Source organism: Pollicipes pollicipes, unplaced genomic scaffold (genome assembly GCF_011947565.3).
Source record: "Pollicipes pollicipes isolate AB1234 unplaced genomic scaffold, Ppol_2.1 Scaffold_6052;HRSCAF=7182_pilon_pilon_pilon, whole genome shotgun sequence".
NCBI lineage: Eukaryota > Metazoa > Arthropoda > Thecostraca > Pollicipedomorpha > Pollicipedidae > Pollicipes > Pollicipes pollicipes.
Genome location: NW_023596805.1, coordinates 13,439,511 through 13,461,010, shown reverse-complemented (window position 1 = coordinate 13,461,010; position 21,500 = coordinate 13,439,511). Strand labels below are relative to the sequence as shown.

Here is a 21,500-nt window from a genome sequence, read left to right as displayed (position 1 = left end):
CGAACTGGACCTAACTCACGGTCGGGGGCTCGGCCAAAAGGCAACGAGCGCTACATGACTAGCGAGAGTTTAGCGTGGATCTCCTGAGTTCTGGCCAGTTATGCTGAGCTGGTGCAGCCATGCGTTAGGTGGTAGCTAGACTATAGCTGATAGCAATCTATGGTATACAAAAACGTCAACCTGCCATTCATAAAAATGCGCCATGCACTATGTCGCATTTAAGTGCGACGTTCATAAACGTACCATTTGAAAAGGCTCCAAACCGTTCCTGTTTGGAGAGTATTTTTAACAAAAGCATCAATAATTTCGTGCTTTGTGTGCAGAAATTCGATCGTTTTTCATGTAAAGATCTTTGGCACAGCATGATTAGCAAATCTGTGCCATGTAGGCACTTGTCTTTCAGCGAATGAAAATCACTCGTCTCTCCAATTTCTGTTCGTCGAATTTTTATCGGCATCGTCAGCACAGATGTCGGCAATGACGAGCAAACATATCCGGTAAGCCAGGCACGATACTGACAACACGAAGGAGAACGCCGAACGTCACAAAAGAAGATACGACTGTTCTAGAATGCGCCGCTGCAAATGACGATGCACATATGCGCGTGGATGCGCAGCAGGAAGGTGGGGGCAGTAGCATAACAAAAGTGGCGGAAAAAAAGAACCCAAGACATGCCACATATTGATAGCGACTACTTCAAGTGCCGTCTGTTAGCGTACTCAGCTGATCGCGCCACATCCGTCACGTTGTCGGCTTTGCGTGCTTCAGTTATGCTGACATATGCATCCCCGTCGGCCGAGGATTCCGACTACACGACGCAAGTGCGGCCATCTTATTGTGTCTGCATGACGCCGCCCTTCTCGCGGCCGCCATAAAACGGGCCGGCGACCGACCGGCAGCATTCGACGCCTATCAGTCGAGCATGATGAGGATCCTGCTGGTCTGCAGCCTGGCGGTGATGGCGGCGGCCAAGCCGCGCCAAGCCGTCACCCCCATCGACCAGTGGGTGACGGACCCGCCTTCACAGTCCGGCGACGACCGCAAACCAGTTATACCTGTCGACAACAGCTTCGAGTACCGCAACCCCGACTTTACGGACGACGGCCTGGAGCTGTTCGAGTCGGACATGGTACTGACGGAGGCGCAACGGTCGAACCGGCAGGCCAGCAGCAACCTCTGGACCAGCCCGGTCAGCTTCGCCATCAGCTCCACCTCGGCGGGCGACCGCACGGCCATCTTGGCCGGCATCCAGCACTGGCGCGACCGCACCTGCATCGAGTTCAACGAGGTGTCCGAGGGCTCGTCCACGCCACACATCAAGTTTATCAAGTCGAGCGGCTGCTGGTCATACGTGGGTCAGGTCACCGGCTCGGGCGGCCAGGATCTGAGCATCGGCACCGGCTGCACCGGGCTGGGCACTGTGGCCCACGAGATTGGCCACGCTTTGGGCCTCAGTCACCAGCAGTCGCGCACCGACCGTGACACGTACGTTGAGATCCTTTTCCAGAACATCCAGTCGGGCAGGGAGGGCAACTTCGCCATCCGCAGCAGCTCCAGCAACTATTCGGTGCCGTACGACCTGACCTCGGTCATGCATTACGGCAGCACGTACTTCACCAGCAACGGCGAAAACACGATCCAGGTGCGCAACTTCCTACACGAAGGTCTGATCGGGAACCGGGGCGGCCTCTCCCACCGTGACCAGCAGATCGCCAACGCCATGTACCAGTGCGCCTCCCCGTGCTCGAGCCCGCCCACCTGCCAGAACGGCGGCTTCGTCGGCGGGTCATGCACGTGCGTCTGCCCGAGCAACACGGCTGGCACAAACTGCGAGACGCTCAACGGTGAGTACTATCCGGGACCGGACTGCGGCGACCAGGACATGCGCCAGCCGGGCACTATCACCTCACCCAACTATCCAAGCAACTTCCCCGTCAACGTCGTCTGTTACTGGGTCATTACGGCCGGCGAGGGCCAGACGGTCAAGGTTACGATCAACGACATGGCCATGCTGTACCGGCGCAACGGGCAGTGCTATTGGGACTTCTTGGCGCTCCGCTACAGCGGCGACGTTCACACCAACGACCAGAAGGCGTGCGACGACGAACTGCAGGGCCAGAGCTTCACGTCTACTGGTAACAGCTTCATCGTCCAGTTCCATTCGGGCAACTACGGCTGGCATCGCGGCTTCACCGCCGACGTCGAGTTCCTGGGCACAGCGCAGACCACCACCTCCACCACTGCCTCCACCACCACCGCCTCCACCACCACCGCCTCCACCACCACCGCCTCCACCACCGCCGCCTCCACAGCGGCTCCAAGCGGTAATTGCGGCGGTGCCCGGCGCCTGCCTTAGACATACAACAACCGCGCACGAATCTTCAGCCCCAAAGTCAGAAGTGGGCGGTCAGAGCTAAATAGATCATGACATGGTCTTATGATGGGACTTACTGCTACGGCCGGCTTTGCCGGAATGTAAATAAAATGCAGAAGCTGTGCAACATCGTAGTGTTATCTGGCAGCTCAGCACCCGTGGTAGACAGCTACAGTCTTCAGTGTTCTTTTCCCCAGGCTGTGATGATGGCTCGGTGTGCGCTTCCACCAATCCACCCGATTTATAACGGGCTGAGATGAACCTACACTCCATTTACACATGAAACACATTGCGGCGTCGCTGACCGCAGCGCCACAGCGGGTCCAGAGGACGAGATTGGCTCTAACCGCAGCGCCACAGCGGGTCCAGAGGACGAGATTGACTCTAACCGCAGCGCCACAGCGGGTCCAGAGGACGAGATCGACTCTAACCGCAGCGCCACAGCGGGTCCAGAGGACGAGCTCAACTCTAACCGCAGCGCCACAGCGGGTCCAGAGGACGAGATCGACTCTAACCGCAGCGCCACAGCGGGTCCAGAGGACGAGATCGACTCTAACCGCAGCGCCACAGCGGGTCCAGAGGACGAGCTCAACTCTAACCGCAGCGCCACAGCGGGTCCAGAGGACGGGATTGACTCTAACCGCAGCGCCACAGACGGTCCAGAGGACGGGACTGACTCTAACCGCAGCACCACAGCGGGTCCAGAGGACGAGCTCAACTCTAACCGCAGCGCCGCAGCGGGTCCAGAGGACGAGATCGACTCTAACCGCAGCGCCACAGCGGGTCCAGAGGACGAGCTCAACTCTAACCGCAGCGCCACAGCGGGTCCAGAGGACGGGATTGACTCTAACCGCAGCGCCACAGCGGGTCCAGAGGACGGAATCCACAAATGAAAGTCTCGGTAGCTGAGCTGAGCTATCCAAACTGGACTTTACCGCAACTTTCCAGCGGGGGCTCGGAGACGTTCCAATTCAAATATCAGTTACGCTTCACATCATGACGTGTGGATGCGAGAGAGGGAGGGGCAAGCTCTCCCTGTCCATACGTTAATGTCGACCAATGGGATTGAACGCTCCCTTTTTGTGCGATCCAGGGTCGCAACCGTGCACGTTTATCCACATATATATATATATATATATATATATATATATATATATATATCCCTGACAGACAGCGTTCAGCTTTGCTCTTGACACCACGTCATGCATCTTCATTCACGCGTGGTGCACTAGCTATGCCTGCGTAATGAAGCGGGCCTGAGATAATGGTGTAACATATGGCAAGAGTGAAGGCAACTGTGGTATCAATATCATCATCCTAGGGCCAAGGCGAGCGAGATTCGGGGTGCCCAAAGCTTACAGCCACACTCAGGGGCGTGCCTAGGATTTCTTTAAGGGAGGCGCCCTTTTTCACCGTCGTGCCCCCTGTAACTTGCTGCCTTATCTCATAAAAAGTTCCCGTATCTCCGCCACATCATAATATTCTTATTTTATAATAGGGTAAATATCTCTCACCCAAAATGTCCGCCTGATTTGACCCACTTTCTTTGAAGAGGCCAATTTACAACTTAACTGTTGCGTTGAGCTTGTTTGACATAAGGGGAAGCGCAAAGCCACCAGAAGACACAATTAATCCTGTATAAAGAAGTCAATGAAATGCAATTAAACGGCAGTTAGATGACTGCAGAGAACCGCGAGTGAAGCGTCGCTGATCGCGGGTACTGTGAAGCTTTGACCTCGCAACGGCTCTTTCACGCCTTCTGTTAGCCCGGCCTTGACCGGGAGGGGGTCAAATTTGCCCCCTCCCCCTGTCCAATATTTGCGATAATTAAAAAAAACACCGGGATGGATCGCTGTGAGATTTTTGGTAGCTGTCAGTTGACGAATTTTGCACCTTTTGCCAAAATACAAACTATGAGACTGTAATAGATAAGGCGTCAAGGACGTCAGAGTGACGTCATGTTTGCCGATATTTACAAAAGCTCAAAACCGTAGACAAACTGACACAGCAACCGACCAAAAGAGCTTGTTATGTCTGTAAACGAGAAATGTGAGGCGATTCTCCAATTGTTCCCATGTCTTGTTGCGTTGTTCCTATATTAAACATCTAATCATTGGCGTGTTAAATAACAAGAAAAGTTAATAGAAGGTAAGCTCAGCACTTTTGACCTCATATTCAAAATGACCTAAACATGAAATCAGGTGTCCCAGATACAACTTTGAACGATGCCTGTTTAATGTTCCCAGCGATTATCTGCCGCAACGACTGAGTTATGGCTTGCAGTATATCGCGGCTCATGCTGCCCGGGCCCACCTGGACATGGGCTCGCGGGTCAAGAGGCCGCGGCTCGCGCAACTGAGCTGATTGGCATGTCCGTCTACAGGTGCCGCAAAAGTCGGCTGCCAAATACGAAAAATGCTTCCAGTGCGCCAAGTATGTCTGTGAGCGGCACCGTATCGCCGCCCACATGCGGACGGCTTACGCAAGCGACTCCGACCGGCTGTGAGGGCGTGGCACTTGGTGTCTCATTCGAGATGTGTCACAGCTAGTTGACTTTATTCTCGGATGTTTTGTATGTTCGGGGCGTAATATGATCACGTACGTTTAATATGTACGTAATATGATTACGTACGTAGTACGATTACGATCACGTACATATATTACACCCGCTCCGTTCGTAGCAGGGCGTAATCATGTGTGCAGATCCGCGTATAAAATGGTCAAGAAATATATCGCTATCGCTTTTACTGCAGCTTGAACATGATCGCTTGTAGCAGAGCTGTCGAACGCCATTTCAGGCATTGAAATCAGGCCGCAATTTTTGGAGTTATCCACTTGTGATGAAGTTGACCTAATATGACCTTGATGTTTAAGTCTTCTCACTTTACCAGCTCAAGCCTACAAATGTAATTGTTTCCAATCGCACAGTTGAATGATGCGCGGGCACCTTACTGGATTGTCTGGCTTTCCATTACGGATCACGCTATGAACGAGCATCCAAACGCTTATTCACCACCGAAGTCATCCATTTGGCCTTGACATTAAACGGTTTGTGAACAAGTAACAGCTCAAGTCTCTGATACCCAAAATTGTGGCTAGGCTCTCCCCCCTCACGTTTATATGGTTCAAATATGACGCAAATAAATAGACTAAAATATACATATAGACCAAGGTTTCGGCTCTGATTTGCAGAGCACGTGACCTTAGCTCTAGGCCTGGTGTGGCGTGCGTAACATTGGATACCTTCCTATGTAGCTTGCTTGATCAGGGCGCAGGTATGTCACACCATGAGACGCGATTCTAAATGCCTTGCGTTTTGGGAGCGGTAAGATATTCCAAGGTAACATTTCAATAGTTTGACATTGACTCGTGACCTAATCACGCGTCTTAAAGTTGGTTTCGTGGTCTGAGACGATACACTACGGCGCTATCGATTGCTGTTTGAATTTCCGATTGTGACTCGGCCGTTCTTGGGATAAGCGGGGGGGGGGGGGGAAATCTGCCCCCTCCGGCCAATGGTGTGTCACCGGCAGGCCCGGTACGTGCCGGGTTAAACGATAACAGCCAGGAACCTTGCCAGGTAATAGTTTTAGGGTTAGCCGTCCATAGGGAAGAGCATCGATACCCAGCCGGTCTCCATTGGCCTGCACCTAACACCTGGCGGTGGTTGGTCAGGGATAACGACCACGTGAATGGTCAGGGATCCCATGGAATGGTCAGGGATTACGGCCGCATATCGCAAAATGTAACTTTTGAACACTTAATGAAATCAGTCGGCATTCCTCTAGAAGGCGTTCCGGGCCGTTAGCTTCACCCGCGCGATGTCCAGATTGATAGTCGGGACGACTTAGCACGCACAGCACCACCAGCTTAGGACGCGCTAGCGTAATTGTTTTTGTCCGTGTCGCTGTAGCTGCTCATTCCCTAATCCCGGCCCGAGCGCGGCCGGTCCCGCAGACAGGTACATACCGAGCACGGCGACCGCGCAGATAGATGCAGGTAGCTATGAAGTCTCTGATCTCCCATCTCGAATAGCTCGGTCTGGTACAACTACAGAGGCAGTGGGGAAATCTCCCTCACTCACTCCACCCTACTCGCCAGCAACATATTTGCCGCATCCGGCGTACAAGTCAACTGCAACAGACAACAACGTACAAGGCAACAGACTCGCCACGTTCGCCATTCATTCACACCGTCGAGGGCGACGAGGCGACGGGGTGCGAGACAGTATAAAATCGAAATGCATTGCAATTACTTGCCGCGTGAGGCTGTTACGTACATCATCATATTCGTCGTTTAAGTCTACGCAACTGTCCCTTGAGTTGCATGCATCTACCAGAGGCAGTTTGTTCATTATCGGTACAACGGCTCGATGCTCCTGCCGCCCCACTGCGAATAAATCTTTTGCGAATGTCTTCATTTGTCATGACAATGCATTTTAATGGCTTGCCGCGTAAGCTCGCAAAGCACATCATCACCTCTGCCATAAAGTTCTACGTACTCAGCCCGCTGGTCATATGTACTTTCTATAACGGCTTGCCCATTACCTGTACGAATGTTTTGATGTTCCTATTGCCCATCAGCATGAAGCCCGGGCCTAGCAACCGGCCGCGTATTGAAGTCTCCGCACCAGTGACGTCATGCTTACGTTAAGCAAAGATGATGCGAAAATAGCCGGAAGGTTTTACCTCCCTCATACGGTTTTGGTTTCTTGAATGCTTCTCAACGCAGGGGCTTCGATTTAGGCATTCGATCGTCATTTTTACCCACTTTCTCGCCGCAACGAACGAAGGAGCTACAAAAGAATGATAGCTGCCACCTGTAGCAATGTACGTCGTCCCGTGTATGTAGCAATGTACGTCGCGCTGCGCGTTGCGTCGCTTTACGTAAAATTGTTACCGGCGGCTACTGAGTGATCTACCGGTAGCACTTCGACAACCCAAGAACGTAAAACTGAAATATTTTACGCGGAGTTGATGTAACGCGAAGGTAACGTCGCCGCGCCCTTGGCCAATAGCACAGCCAGGTGGGGGAGGGGGGGGGGGGGGGCTCGTATGGCTGACACCGCTCCCTCCACGTCAGCTTCAAGCGCAGTTTTTCACCACTATAGTACTGAATGTAATTCTGGAATCTGGAATGAGTTTAACTATTTTGGTTTACCGTCTGGTTGACACTACCATGGGCAGCGACGTATAAAGCCCAGTAGCCGTCATGAAATAGCATGTCTAGTGGTTAGCTGACTGAATACACACGGTGCGCGGCTGAAGCAATTTATTGAGGCATCGAGGCCAACCGACATCTAACAATGGTGACGCTGATGATCCCTGCCCGCTTCTAAAGGCAGCAATTGGGGCACATGTTACCCATCGTCGCAAAACTGCAATTATGGCCGTGAATAAGAGAACAAAAATATTTCATAGACTTCAAACATTTGGCACGCGCATAAACAAGTTCAAAACACACTTATGTGCCACTTACGCGTATGTCTAACCTGTCTTCCCTCACTAGTGGCCGATGATAGTCTGCCATCAGGCTGGTGCCGTTTTGCCGAGGCATCTGTTTCCCATCACAGTGTCTTGGTTAGACCGGCTCTCCCTGCTTGTCACTGACATTACCTGGGTTCGTTGAAAAAGTCGAGGTGCGAGTATAGAATGAGCATAGGCGGATCCTAGGGGCGCGGGGGGGGGACACGGGGCCATGGCCCCCCGAAACCTCTGAGAGTATGTTTTGGCTCCCCAAAGCATTCCCAGATCTTCATAAAAATTCCGTCTACTTACCGTCTGTTTTAACGGTTTTGTTTTAACTTACGTTTAAGATTCAAAAGCATTCCGGTGCTTTTTTCCGTTTTGAACGGTGTCCCTACTAGGTGCTCGCGAGAAGCACCGTGCACTGAACCTCCGATCCCACACCAGTCAGCTGGCGACGAACGGTTGCCCCCCCCCCCAAAAAAAAAACAACAACTCCAGGCTAGATCCGCCCCTGAAAATGAGGATCTTGATAGAGATGCGGCAACTAAGCGACTGCAAGCTACTCGTGAATGGTGTTTACGTGGTCATCACTGCGACAAAGTTACTACGGTTGTTTTGCTAAGAAAATTTTAGCATGTGCTTCAATGATGGACATCGCATCATGCGGTTGAACCTATGAACGGATACCACGCTTCCGTAGTGATGTGTGATGCTTCCTAACGTACGTTTCTTTGTGGCGCATCCAACAGTATGATTTGTAATTATCATCACAAAGTTATGCGGGTACTCATCAAAGTACGTTTGGTCTATCCATGCGTTCCACACTGGTGTCAGCCTTCCGCTTTTTTGCATCCATTGTCATGCGTTAGGTGACCGGACAGGAGGAATGTCAAAAGGTATAGCGAGCACCAGCGCCACAGTCAGCGCTAGATTAAATATATTTCAGACGTCACGATCAATTCTCCTAAAAAATTAATGTATCTCTCTACAGCGATTTCCAAACGCACCCTGTAAAATTATGTGGGTGTTTTGCGTTCCACGCTGGTGTCAGCCCTCCGCTGTTTTGCATCCATTGTCACGCGTTAGGGGACCTGGCAGAAGGAATGTCAAACGGTATGAAGAGCACCAGCACCACTGCCAGCGCTAGATTAGCTACATTTCAGGTGCCAGGCATCAGCTCCCCTGAGAGGTGCTTATGCCTCTCCATAGCGATTTCCAAACACACCTTTTGAAAGTTATGTGGACGTTTTTCTGGCATTGTTTTCAGAAATGTCGACATTCCCAGTGTAGCCGACGTGTGCTGGCGCAACCATGCCTCGCACATTTGCACATAAATCGCACATTTTTCGCTCACTTGGATCTGGTGATGAATGACTCAAGCCACCTAGAAAGCAAATGTATTGTGTTAATTTTGTACCGGCCACCATTATATCTTCACGGTAATGTTTCCTAAGTGTTAACTGCAACAACTCGGGAAGGGCATCACGGACCTGCAAGTCTTGTAGACGTGTTAGTTATCTTCACATTTTTCGTGCGCTGCAGGCTACGCAAGCTTTCAAACACTAATTTTCGTCCTGGCACAAGCTACACCGGTATTAACGCGAGCAGCGCCTCACACAGACTTTATCAACACCTAGATGGCCACTAAAATATCCTGAGTGGCTTTCTTCGAAGAGAGGTTTTTGAAGGAAGCGAGGAATGACTTACTAAGGAAATCAAGTGCGCTTTTAATTGCATGTGCTTCAGAACAAGTCGATAGCAGACGCTTCTGAGACTGTGCATATTCACCCACGTTTTAACGTGCACGTTTGACCGTGGTTTCAAGCTCGGACGGAAGACAGTGAATCAGCAGCGAAATCACTATATTTCTGCAGCCATGCCTTTTTAGGCGAGTTTTGAAATTCGTATCATTTCTTACTTTTTCATAAATACACACATTTCACACTCTACATACAGGGTAGACACACACTCACACTCTACAAATTGTTGTGCTTACCAGCAAGGCAGTACATCACAGCTGGACAGCTAGACGACAATCATTTCACCACTGCATATCAGGCACCTCACGGTGCGATACAGACTAGATATGAACAAACACACCCTTGACTGAAGACCTGATGGGACGGCTCGGGTGTCCACCTCGAGATCAGTCGGCCCGGGGGTGAGCCACCACGGACCGCGTGCTCCGCCGGCCACAGAACAACAACCGACGTGAGAGATAAGCGCCGAGGGTCTCGGCGGTTACAATACTGGCAACGCATCATCTTGTGTCATGTCATTGGGGCTTAACGACGTTCTCAGCTGCTGAGGCTATATGGCGTCGCCTGCCTCTCACCCTGGCAGGAAGGGCGGGCACCGCGGGGAATCGAACCCGTACCTCAGGTTTCCCAGACGTGCAGTGGTTAACGCAGACGCGTTAGCCACTACACTACCGGCACCCCGGCAACGCACCTTCGAGCGGCGACGAAAACCCGCGCATAGCACTCACAACCGACGCAGCACGTTGCGTCATACAACACACCTACTCGGCAATACGCCCAGGACAGCCAGCTGCAGTTATGTCCCCGTGAGCAGGTGATGGGGCGGCGTTCCTGCCGGCCTCTGCCTGCGGCAACGCAGCCACGGTCTGCCTGTGCTGCGCTGTGCTGTACTCTGGTGTGCTGTGCTGTGCTCTGTCCTGTCTTGTCCTGTCCTACCCCGCCCTGTCCTGTCCTGTCCTGTCCTGTCCTGCCTTGCCCTGCCCTGCCCTGCCCTGCCTTACCCTCCCTGCCAGCCTGCAGGCTGCCCCACAGCGGCGCTCGGACCTGCAGTCACGCGCATACAACGAGGGGCGGTTTCGTCTCGCGCAAGGAATGTGAGGCGCCTGCTCATCGCAGGGCGGACATCAAAGATATTGATGCCACAGGTGAATACATCAATAAAATTCCTTCTCTGGTGTGGTCAACACACCATTAATGACAACAAACATGCCAAGAAAGTGAGAAATGGTGAAAAACCGAGACGGATGCTTGATGTCTAAATGCTGGCTCTGAATGCAGCAAAAGGGCCGTATGACGAGCAGTGCCACCTGATGCCGATGCACGGATTACGTTCAGCCTTTCATGCGTGGGGGTGATAGAGTTATTAGTTTCCCTCGTGCGGCACAGCAGGCTGCCTCGCACGCGCTTCTCCGACACGTCGCTGGACATCCCCGCTGGGCATCAGGAGCGCGTGACACCAGCTGGCGCCGGACGAGCCGGGCGGTCATAGGCTCCGCAATGGCGGCTCGGGGGCGCTTCAGTCGCGGCCAGTCCGTCTCCGACAGCAGGCGCCTTGGAGGCGCCTCAGCCGCGGCCAGCTTGTCTCCGACAGCGACGCTTGTCCATGCGGCGCCGCCGGTCCGGCGGCTGTCCAGGGAGCCGGGCTTCAGCCGGGCGGTCCGGAGCGGGCCGGGCGGCGGGCGCGCGCCTGGCGCCAATAACGCCGGAACACGGAGGCGCCCACCGGCCGACGGCCCTCCGACACACACCTGCCGGCCACATGACCTCGGGTCACACTGGTGACGGGTCAGGTCACGCTGGTGGCGGGTCAGGTCACACTGGTGGCGGGCCAGGTCACACTGGTGGCGGGCCAAGCCACACCGGTGGCGGGCCAAGCCACACTGGTGACGGGTCAGGCCACATTGGTGATGGGTCAGGTCACGCTGGAGGCGGGTCAGGTCACATAATGGATGAAGGCCAAACCATTTCCCCAAAAAGATGACGTTCCGGGCTGCAATTCTAACCGCTCATCGGTGCACACAAAAAACCACTGACCATCCGGCATCTGAACATCTCGCCTAAATGACCTTGTCGGTTTATGACGCTGCATGCCCACATATTTACGCTACAGACGCAGGTTTTCAGTCGCTCTTGATTAATTTCTTCGCAGCAAACTTCCGTTACAAAGTAGCGAATGGCAAACTCGCGGTACAGCCGTCTCCGTAGGTAACGTACGGAACTGCACACCTGTCATAGTACAATGGACACATGCTCGTAGTAAGCCATTCGAGAAGAGGCAGGTGTCGCGACGTAGCAGGTGGCTGCCGCCCCGTCAGCGAAGGCACGCCCGCAGATCTGCTGACTCGTGCCGGGTCCGGACCTGTTCACTCCCCCCAACCGCAAATGGCCGCCCCCTCCCCCCCCCCACCACCCAGCTATCGCAGTAATGACAGTACAAGCGAGCGACCCACACCAAACACGACCGCCGCCCCCCCCCCCCCTGCCACCCCCACCCACCTGTCGCAGTACTGCCGGTACAAGCTAGCGCCCCACAACAAACACGACCGCCCCCCCCCCCCTGCCGCCCCCACCCACCTGTCGCAGTACTGCCGATACAAGCGAGCGCAGCAGTCGGCCGTGGCGCCGCCGTCCGCGCCGTCTGCTGGCGCCGTCGCCAGGTGCCTCTGCAGGTGGAGCACCTGCTGGGCCGGCGTCTTGTTGGCCGGCGCCCGCCTGCCACGCTGGTCCGGCAGCATCACGCCGAGCGGCGAGCTCAGCTTGCGCTTCATCGCGTACTCGACCCGGCCGGAGTTGATCTGACGGAGTGGGAGTGGTGCTGTCTACCTGACGGAGTGGGAGTGGTGCAGTCTATCTGACGGAGCGGGAGCGGTGTACGGAGTGGGAGCGGTGCAGTCTATCTGACGGAGAGCGAGTGGTGCAGTACATCTGATGGAGTGGGAGTGACGGAGTGTATCTGACGGAGTGGGAGCGGTGCACTCTATCTGTTGGAGCCGGAGCGGTGCACGGAGTGGGAGCGATGCAGTCTACCTGACGGAGTGGGAGTGGTGCGGTCTATCTGACGGACTGGTTAGGTGCAGTCTACCTGACGGAGCGGGAGTGGCGCAGTCTATCTGAGGAAGCGGGAATAGTGCAGTGCATCTGACGGAGTGGGAGCGGTGCAATGTATCTGACGGAGTGGGAGTAGTGATGTATCTGACGAAGCGGGAGTGATGCAGCCTATCTGACGGAGTGTTAGCGATGCAGTCTATCTGACGGCGTGGGAGCGGTGCAGTTTATCTGGCCAAACGGGGGTGGTGTAGTCTACTTGATCTGGTCTTTTTTGTGTACCGCCGAGAGAGAGAGAGAGAGAGAGAGAGAGAGAGAGAGAGAGAGAGAGAGAGAGAGAGAGAGAGAGAGAGAGAGAGAGAGAGAGAGAGAGAGAGAGAGAGAGAGAGAGAGAGAGAGAGAGAAAGAGAGCGAGAGAGCGAGAGACCCAAACCAGTGCTGTCTGACATAAGACATTTTTGGGAACAGCATTCCCGCCTTGCTCCTAAATCGCAAAATCCAACAGCAGAAACATGCTTTCTCGAACAGCCAACACCACAGATTGTTCCGCGCTGGAGTACCTTTCAAGAATTGCGCCGCAATACTCGAGAAGTAACGCGTGATATCTACGAAGAGCTGGGCAAAAATATCGCATCCGTTCGAAATCAAGTACTTCCATGCCATATGAAAGCTCACCCGCTAAAGCTTCACAACTAAGTAACGAAGTAATCATCTATCCTTGCTGACAACAAACGCTACTGTTGTCCGGGTCTGTTCTATGTTTGCCGCTTCGCGACAAATCCGAAGTGACGTCACTGCGAGGCGCGCCATTTTTGCTACGTTTTGGCGCCAAAGCGAGCGAGCTAACCGGGGACGGTGCGACGGCGGGTGCAGCGCAGGAGGCGGCCCGCTCCCACCGACCCTGCCCACCCACCTTCATGACGCCGAGGAAGAAGCGGCGGCCCGCCTCCTCTGTCCCTGATTTAATGACGCCGAGGAAGAAGCGGTAGCCCACTTCCTCCGTCCCTGATCACCCACCTTCATGACGCCGAGGAAGAAGCGCTTGCAGACGGACACCTTCTGCAGACCGAGCGGCAGGTAGTAGCACCTGCTGAAAGCCCGCCGTGACGCTTCTGCGCCCTTTGTCTGGCGCTTGGTTGGCATCGGGTACACAAAGTTGCAGATGAACTGACCCTGCCGACATCACGTAACAGTGTTGCATATGAAATGGAGCTGCAACATCGGCCACAAAAAACTACACGACGAAATGGCCCCTCCAAGATCGGGTAGAGAACAGTGCTGAACCAAACATTTGACATCAGCTGGTACACAATGCCACACATGAACCGGCTCTGTCAATATCAGGAAACCCACATGCTTGCACATAAATCGAGCACTTCAACCAGATACATGGAATACAGATCTGAAAACGCAGGCAGCACACAGCAACCGAGGCTACATGCCCCTGGCCCACTTTCCTGAGAACCGAAAATTGGGACGTGATGACCACATATCCATCGACTCACAGACAATGTGCGTGACCCTCAGCTCGCTGTGTGGTACATGCAGCTGGCCCAGGTCCCAGAGACGGGCTGGCAGCCGGCAGCTGCCGTCTCACCTGCAGCTGCCAGTCGGCCAGGTCCCAGAACTGCTGGAAGATCTCTAGCTGCCGCGCCACGGACACCTTCTCTGCACAGCGCAGCTGGCAGTGGCAGTCCACCGGCGCGAACTGCTTCCCGGGATTGAACTTGTGGCTGCGCGCCAGGTACGGCCGGCCCGAGTTGCGCATGCGCTTCTGACGTTCGCGCGAAACGGGCTCGGTGCCGCTGATTGGCTCGCCGCCGGTTAGCGATGCGTCATTGGTCGAGCCCCGGCCGTCGGAGGAGCCTATTGGTCGGCTGTCGCCGACCGGCGGGCCGGCGGCGCCGCTGATTGGCGCGTCGGTCGGTGGGCGGGCGTGCTGCTGCGCAGGGACCAACAGAGGCTGACAGCAGAAAGACAAGCCCGCCGGCGAGAGGAGACCCGAGCCGTCCGCCGCCTGAGGGCACACATCAGACCGTCACTGTACCGATCGGACGGGCTCTCGGCGCCGGCCGCTCCGCCGGCGCCGCACATTGCCTCGAAGAAAACCACCCGCACCGGTAGAGGACAGGGTGCCAGCGGCCGTTCAGCTATGTCCCTCGACTTCGTGGCTGTGTCAAAGTTCGCTGGTACTTCCCTCAATAATTGCACGGAATGTGGGCGACCAACGGTTACAGCATCGGATATGGAAAACATTCGTAAAACACCCTTGGAAAACATATGTATGTCGATGGTGAAAAGAGTGTGTCTCGAAAAGCCGTCAGCTGCCCACCAACAGACCACCTGAACCCACCAGCTCAGCTGCCCTTTCCACCATCGACCCACCTGCTAATTTCCACCTAACCGGCGAAACATGCCGACAATGTGACCCACAAATTGGCGATAAGAAACCAACGACCCAGTTCTTGGCACGCGCGCTAAGTGTTGACAGCCCAACCACCCCTTGGGGCCGAGAACGGTCTCCAAAGACTTGACATCGGACCTGAGCTACCCCAGCTAACCTCAGCGCCGTGCACCAGGCGCTGCTCCGTGGCGGCGGCGGCGGCGGTGCGGCCGGTGCCGAGCTCAGCAGCGGGCCGATCGGCCGGCGCCGGCGACAGCTGGTGACCGAGGGTGAGGGCCGTGCCGGCGCCGGCGGCCGGCGCGCGCCGGGTAGCCTGCAGCCGCCGGTCGGGCGGCGCGCCGTCTGCCGGCCGAACAGAGCGTTACTCCTGGTCTAGAAGGGCACAGTCGGTGAGCGCGCTACCGGAGCACAGCTGCCGGCGGCCGCTGTCCAGGCGAGCACAGTCGGTGAGCGCGCCATCGGAGCACAGTTGACCACAGTCGGCGGACGGTGCTCACCGCGCGCTCGCCGTCTCCCGATGGATTATCGATCGGGTGAAAACAGGCCGGTCACCAACGTCGGTGACACACCGCAATGTCAGTACCCGAGAGCCCGAATGACATAAAAAACAAGGCCACAGGCAGACAACCCTTGGCACAGGAATAGCGGTACAGCAGAGCTACTGAGCCACAGGAAGCTCACAATAAGAAATATCATGTGCAGCGCAGCTCAACCCGAACGGGTTTTTAAGGGACCACGACCGCAGACCCACATTGTCACGCTCTCTTTTACGGAGCGCCAGTGACTGCCTTGGCCATACCAGCGCTTAAAGGCCATGGCGCAATCGGGCTTTAAACCTTAGTCCCCCACGCGAGGGCCCGAAACGCTCACCACTCGGCAACCACGCTCCCCCACCCTGGAGCAGAGAACGGGGGAGATGGCGAGCTGACCTTGTCTGAGCGTGCCCAGCAGGCCAGTCTCAGCCCCGGCCGGGGCCGGAGCCGGAGCCGGGGCCGAAGCCGGAGCCGGGGCCGGGGCAGGAGCCGGAGGCCGGGGCCGGGGCCGGGGCCGGGGCCGGTGCCGGGGCCGGGGGCCGGTGCCGGGGCCGGTGCCGGTGCCGGTGCCGGTGCCGGTGCCGGTGCCGGTGCCGAGGCCGGGGCCGGGGCCGGAGCCGGGGCCGGAGCCGGGGCCGGGGCCGGGGCCGGGGCCAGGGCCGGGGCCGGTGCCGGGGCCGGGGCCGAAGCCGGAGCGGAGGCCGGAGCTGGGGCCGGAACCGGAGCTGGCTCGTGCTCCACCACCACCGCCGCCGCCGCCGGACTGGAACCAGGGCCTGCAGGCGCGTGGACGTGACGTCACATATCGTCACGCCGCGCGCCCGGCAGGTGTGCGCAAGGTGGCTACAGATCAGGGCAAATACCGCGTGATAAAGTAAGCGACGCGGTCAGTGGCAAGGTGTTTTTGTTTGTTCTGAGCAACAATTTCCATTCTCTTCCAATACAATGACACTTCAGGTATTGACAATATATATATATATATATATATATATATATATATATATATATATATATACATATATAACATAAATTATATACATTACACACACACACATATATATATATATATATATATATATATATATATATCATATACTTATATATCATACATGTATATACATATACATATATAATGTGTATACATATACATTGTGTGTGCGTGCGTGTACGTGGGCGCGCGCCTGTGCCTGCCTGCGTGTGTGCGTGTATATAAATGGTTTCAGGGCGTGTCAACTTCTTTGTTTTTTAATAACGAGCTTCGAAGACAATGAAAGGCGCCGCCAAGGAAACGTACTCCACATGTCTAGTGAACGTGCAATGTCGTATGCAAATCCCATATCAACGGCGCCATTTCCACCAACGCAACTGAAACTTGAATCTGATCGCTCAAAAGTAAGGCAACTGGGCGACCCCTATGGCCCACACAATCCTTGCGGGAAAAGCGTGGATAGCGAGCAGTGGCTTCACATTATCCAGCCGGAGAGAAGATAAGCCAATGCTCGGGATGGGAGGCGATGTTCAGATGGGGCGGAGGAGGTGCTCGGATGGGGCGAGGGATGCTCAGATGGGGTGGAGGATGATGCTCAGATGGGCCGTGAGATGATGCCCAGATGGGGTGGGTGGATGATGTTCAGATGGGGTGGGGGCGATGCTCAGGTGGGGCAGGGGGATGATGTTTAGATGGGGTGGGGGATGATGCTCAGATGGAACAGAGGATGATGCTCAGATGGAACAGAGGATGATGCTCAGATGGGGCGTGAGATGATGCCCAGATGGGGCAGGTGGATGATATTCAGATGGGGTGGGGGTGATGCTCAGATGGGGCAGGGGGATGATGTTCAGATGGGGTGGGGGATGATGCTCAGATGGGGCAGGGGGATGATGTTCAGATGGGGCAGGGGGATGATGCTCAGATGGAACAGAGGATGATGCTCAGATGGAATGGAGGATGATGCTCAGATGGAACAGAGGATGATGCTCAGATGGGGTGTGAGATGATGCCCAGATGGGGCAGGTGGATGATATTCAGATGGGGTGGGGGTGATGCTCAGATGGGGCAGGGGCATGATGTTCAGATGGGGCAGGGGATGATGCTCAGATGGGGCAGGGGGATGATGTTCAGATGGGGCGGGGATGAGATGATGCCCAGAAGGGGCGGGGGATAATGTTCAGTTGGAGCAGGGAGGGAACACAAACATTCATTTTGTAGCCAAAGGAACATCACTGTAAGAATATTGCTAGCATAAGGCAGCAACGCAAAACTCTAGGATGCACGTCCCCACTCCTTGTGAATAGCGGCACCACCAGCTCCAACCCAAGCAACACGGACATCTCACTTCAAGTGAACCAGACAGTGTCAACTCTCATCCCCCACATAACACTGCACTCAGTGCATACCAACTCGGTCAGCACACGCCGGTCCAGTGCATGCACAGCGCACTTGCCCAGTGCTCGTCACCCAGTGCACGCCTTGTCACAGCGCGCGTCACACCTGTTAGGCCACGGTCAGAGGCGGGCGGCTGGAGGTACATGTTGAGCAGAGATGTCCGGAGCACTTGCGCCTGGCCCTCTAGCTGATCCAGCCGCAGCACAAGTTCCGTACAGTGCGGACAGATGGCACCGCTGCGCACCAGAGGCAAGTGGGGGCTCACCTAACGGCGGAACACAAACTTCAACATTTGTCCGAAGGAGATTAGAAAAGTGAACGCAGGGTCGGGTTTAGTAAAGCTCAGGAATTAACTTCAAACACCCACACTCTGTTATGTCTTTTACAGGACCATGATTATGAATGATGGTCAACATCAACACAAGCATGTCAGTTGGCTGTGCTGGGTCTACAAGCTCATGTCAGTTACTGCCGGCACCCAGTTACTGCCACATACCCGTACCCTTACGAGAACTTAGAAGCAGAAGAGCTACAAAATCTCCCTTCATGTGTTGTGAAGACTCTGGACCAACGCGTATATATGCTTTAACAAGTACATTTTTATATTTGAGCGCGCACACACAAACTTCCAACAGTAGATCAAAGACACTTCATGACTATGGGACTATACACTTCACCAGTGTGGCTCAGCTGTTCCCTGCACCACTTCAATGCTCAAAAATGAATGTGTCAATGCTACAAGAAACGTGAAAAACGTGAAACAAGTGAAACGGTTAAAACATGTAGCACAATAGTATGTTGAAAAACGTAGCACAACAAAAAACGCGTCTTTTACTTAAGCGAGCCTTTAACAGTCACGACGTGATGGCATTCTCATCAGTACTGACATGTGTCCGCCTTAAACTGAAAAAGCCATGCTTTTACAAATGTCATATACCTTCGCATCTATATCACCACCTAAGTATCAGCATGCATAGCAGTAAGAGAGCACCAATCCGCACAGTGGCTCCGGGCTGGGCGCGTTCTCAGCAACACCTGCAGCTCTACTAACCACAGACGCAATGGCTTGAGATAAGGTGCGCTGTGTGCTGGTCGTCCTCATGTCGTAAATATTGGACAAGGGTTGTCCCGAAGCCTTGCAGATCAGACAGAGGTGCAGGGTCGATGGCTCCATCAGGACCACCCACCAGCACCAACCTGAGCTAAAACAGTGGAAGATGCAGCTACAGGATGACTTCAGTACATACAGACTGGGAAATGCCATACCAAAATGCTACTGAGTGCTGATGTTTCTAACTGGTATACCAGAGCAACATGCAGCATTATAGATATCTTGCATCAGAATGGCCAAGAATACTGCAGCAGCTTGGAAATGAAGGCCAACCAGCTCTGCATCCCCATCCCCCCAAAAACATACTAATGTGAATGTAAGAGTATATATATATATATATATATATATATATATATATATAATGTGTATATAGATACACCATTGTCAATATATAAATGAAAACATATCCATATTTCCCATCTAATTTGTACATCAGAAAAAAGCTATCATTAACATATCTTGTGATCACATTGATAATGCATGCAAGATAAGCAATGAGGCATGTGGTAATTTTGGGCAGAGCATTAACTGCAAAACAAATCGAGACAGAACAATGTGGCAACATGAACACCATTTTCCTTGAAAACTTCAGCACACACCACTTTTTGCTATTACTTTATACAGTTTGTTTCAAGCAAAAATACTCAGATATTTTTCATGACCAAAAATTAGGGGGACATTCAGCACAATCTGGCCTGGCCAAGTTTAAACGGCAGGAGTGCAGGATTCGGGGCACCAATGTTGCATGGACATCAGACACAGTGGATAGATTTCTTTGTGAACTTGTGTAGGGTCACTAGAATAAGGAAAGTTCAGAATGCTGCACAATTGGCCAGAATAACAAAAACCTTTCAGGTCTACATGAACTTGTCTGTGCCCACATTGCATATGAATAAAGCACACAATATGCCTCACAAATGGGTATGATTTTGAAGTTAATAATGCATCAGTTAACATGACCTAGAGCAGAGTACTGCATCAGACCCCAGTCCATCAAATAAAAGACCAACAGAAAGCCAAACAGACACAACTTTGATAAAATCCTGAACCCACACAATGATAGGATAAAACAAATGATGTATACACTGAAGCTAAACAAGTTCTGCCATTGTAATGCCTTTAATACAATGAATGCTATTTCCAGATGAGAAGAAAGCTTCAATAATCATACTATAACTTGAAACAAATCACATTAAATACCATAACTTTGACACCCCATAGAACAATACATTGCTTATCTCATGGTAGCAGTTATGCACTGAAGGACTAGGTTAGGCCAGATATATATTTCTACCAAACGCGGCGGCAGTACTGTAGCGATGGCATACAGCCGCACATGCAACACCCTTTCGGAATATTTGACGGCTCCTTTAAGAATATCCGTCCTTCACGTGCAATGAATAAGCAGCGTTTTGGCAAAAAAAACAGCATCACATGGTCCGGGAAACATAACAACCATGTGAGTAATGGCCTCAAACAATGCCGTTGCTGGGTGGCAATTTGAATTATAATCGACAGCCTTACGATCCTAATCTTCTCGCCGACGATATCAACACAAACAGACCTTGGCTCGCTAGTTTCGCTCAGGAGGAATTTGTCTTGGTTGCGCTATAAATATCTCAGATCAGTCCAGCTATTTCGCTGCCAATCACGCAACCAAGTTTTCTCGAGAGCTACTGTGGTGGTCTCGTCAAGACCTTTGCCATTGTAAAAGCTACCTAAACCCTCATCAGCCTTCCTGAACATTGCAGCCGTAAGTTATGGTTCTAAACCCGCTTACGGAACTTCTGAGGCATCGTAACCAAGTTCAGACGCTTAACTACTATGCGACGCAACTGACCTTCAAAATTCGCCAACAAACGGGTTTGCCATGGATTTGCCAACTTTCTTCACAAAGTTGGGGAAGAAGGGGCTGATGCCCCTCCCCAAATGAAAAGGATCGCACACGCCCTGAAGTATCCGAGGATGCGTAGGGACTAGAGTGGTGTGGATTAGAGTGGCAAGATCTCCCAATCACAATATACTACAATCAAGAGAATCGCAAACAGTAATGCAATTTTGATCAGGTGTCTACCTGACATTTCAAAAGCAATTAACCTTTACCCATACCGATACCCGTAGCATTTCCAAAAGCTGTCCACAGCCCAGCCCATCACGTTTGTACATGAATGTATCTCCATCCTGTCTCGCATAGATGGGATTACGCTGCACTCAAGCCGCGGCAGGCGCGCCGAAGCTGGTGCACATTCGGCGAGTTCGACGGGGGGGGGGGGGGGACTCAAGGATTACGGGAAGTGGGCGGAAAGGTAAGAAGAAGGAGAGGAGAAAGGAAAAAAGGTGGCGTAGGTGACAGGGCGACACCCAAACACCAAATTGATATATGTTCCAGTCCACAAAGTCATCTGCATCACCTTGGTTT

General features: G+C 53.4%; 2 protein-coding genes and 1 long non-coding RNA gene across 3 annotated transcripts; 1 reads left to right on the top strand and 2 right to left on the bottom strand.

Moving 5' to 3' along the window:
• Positions 1-909: 909 nt before the first annotated feature.
• LOC119104572 (protein SpAN) lies at positions 910-2,503 on the top strand. The gene has a single exon (XM_037228299.1). The coding sequence runs from the start codon at positions 923-925 to the stop codon at positions 2,354-2,356; it is 1,434 nt and encodes a 477-aa protein (XP_037084194.1). The 5' UTR covers positions 910-922; the 3' UTR covers positions 2,357-2,503.
• A 7,184-nt stretch (positions 2,504-9,687) lies between these two features.
• On the bottom strand, positions 9,688-15,024 carry LOC119104265 (uncharacterized). Its single transcript, XM_037227962.1, has 5 exons — positions 15,001-15,024; positions 14,245-14,664; positions 13,665-13,820; positions 12,177-12,397; positions 9,688-11,350 (listed from the first exon to the last, which is right to left on the bottom strand). Exons 1-5 carry the CDS (start codon positions 15,022-15,024, stop codon positions 11,248-11,250), a joined length of 924 nt encoding a protein of 307 aa, XP_037083857.1. The 3' UTR covers positions 9,688-11,247.
• A 3,070-nt stretch (positions 15,025-18,094) lies between these two features.
• On the bottom strand, positions 18,095-20,626 carry LOC119104857 (uncharacterized). Its single transcript, XR_005094995.1, has 3 exons — positions 20,606-20,626; positions 19,022-19,172; positions 18,095-18,235 (listed from the first exon to the last, which is right to left on the bottom strand). It is a non-coding gene; the product is annotated as an uncharacterized LOC119104857 (long non-coding RNA).
• Positions 20,627-21,500: the final 874 nt, after the last annotated feature.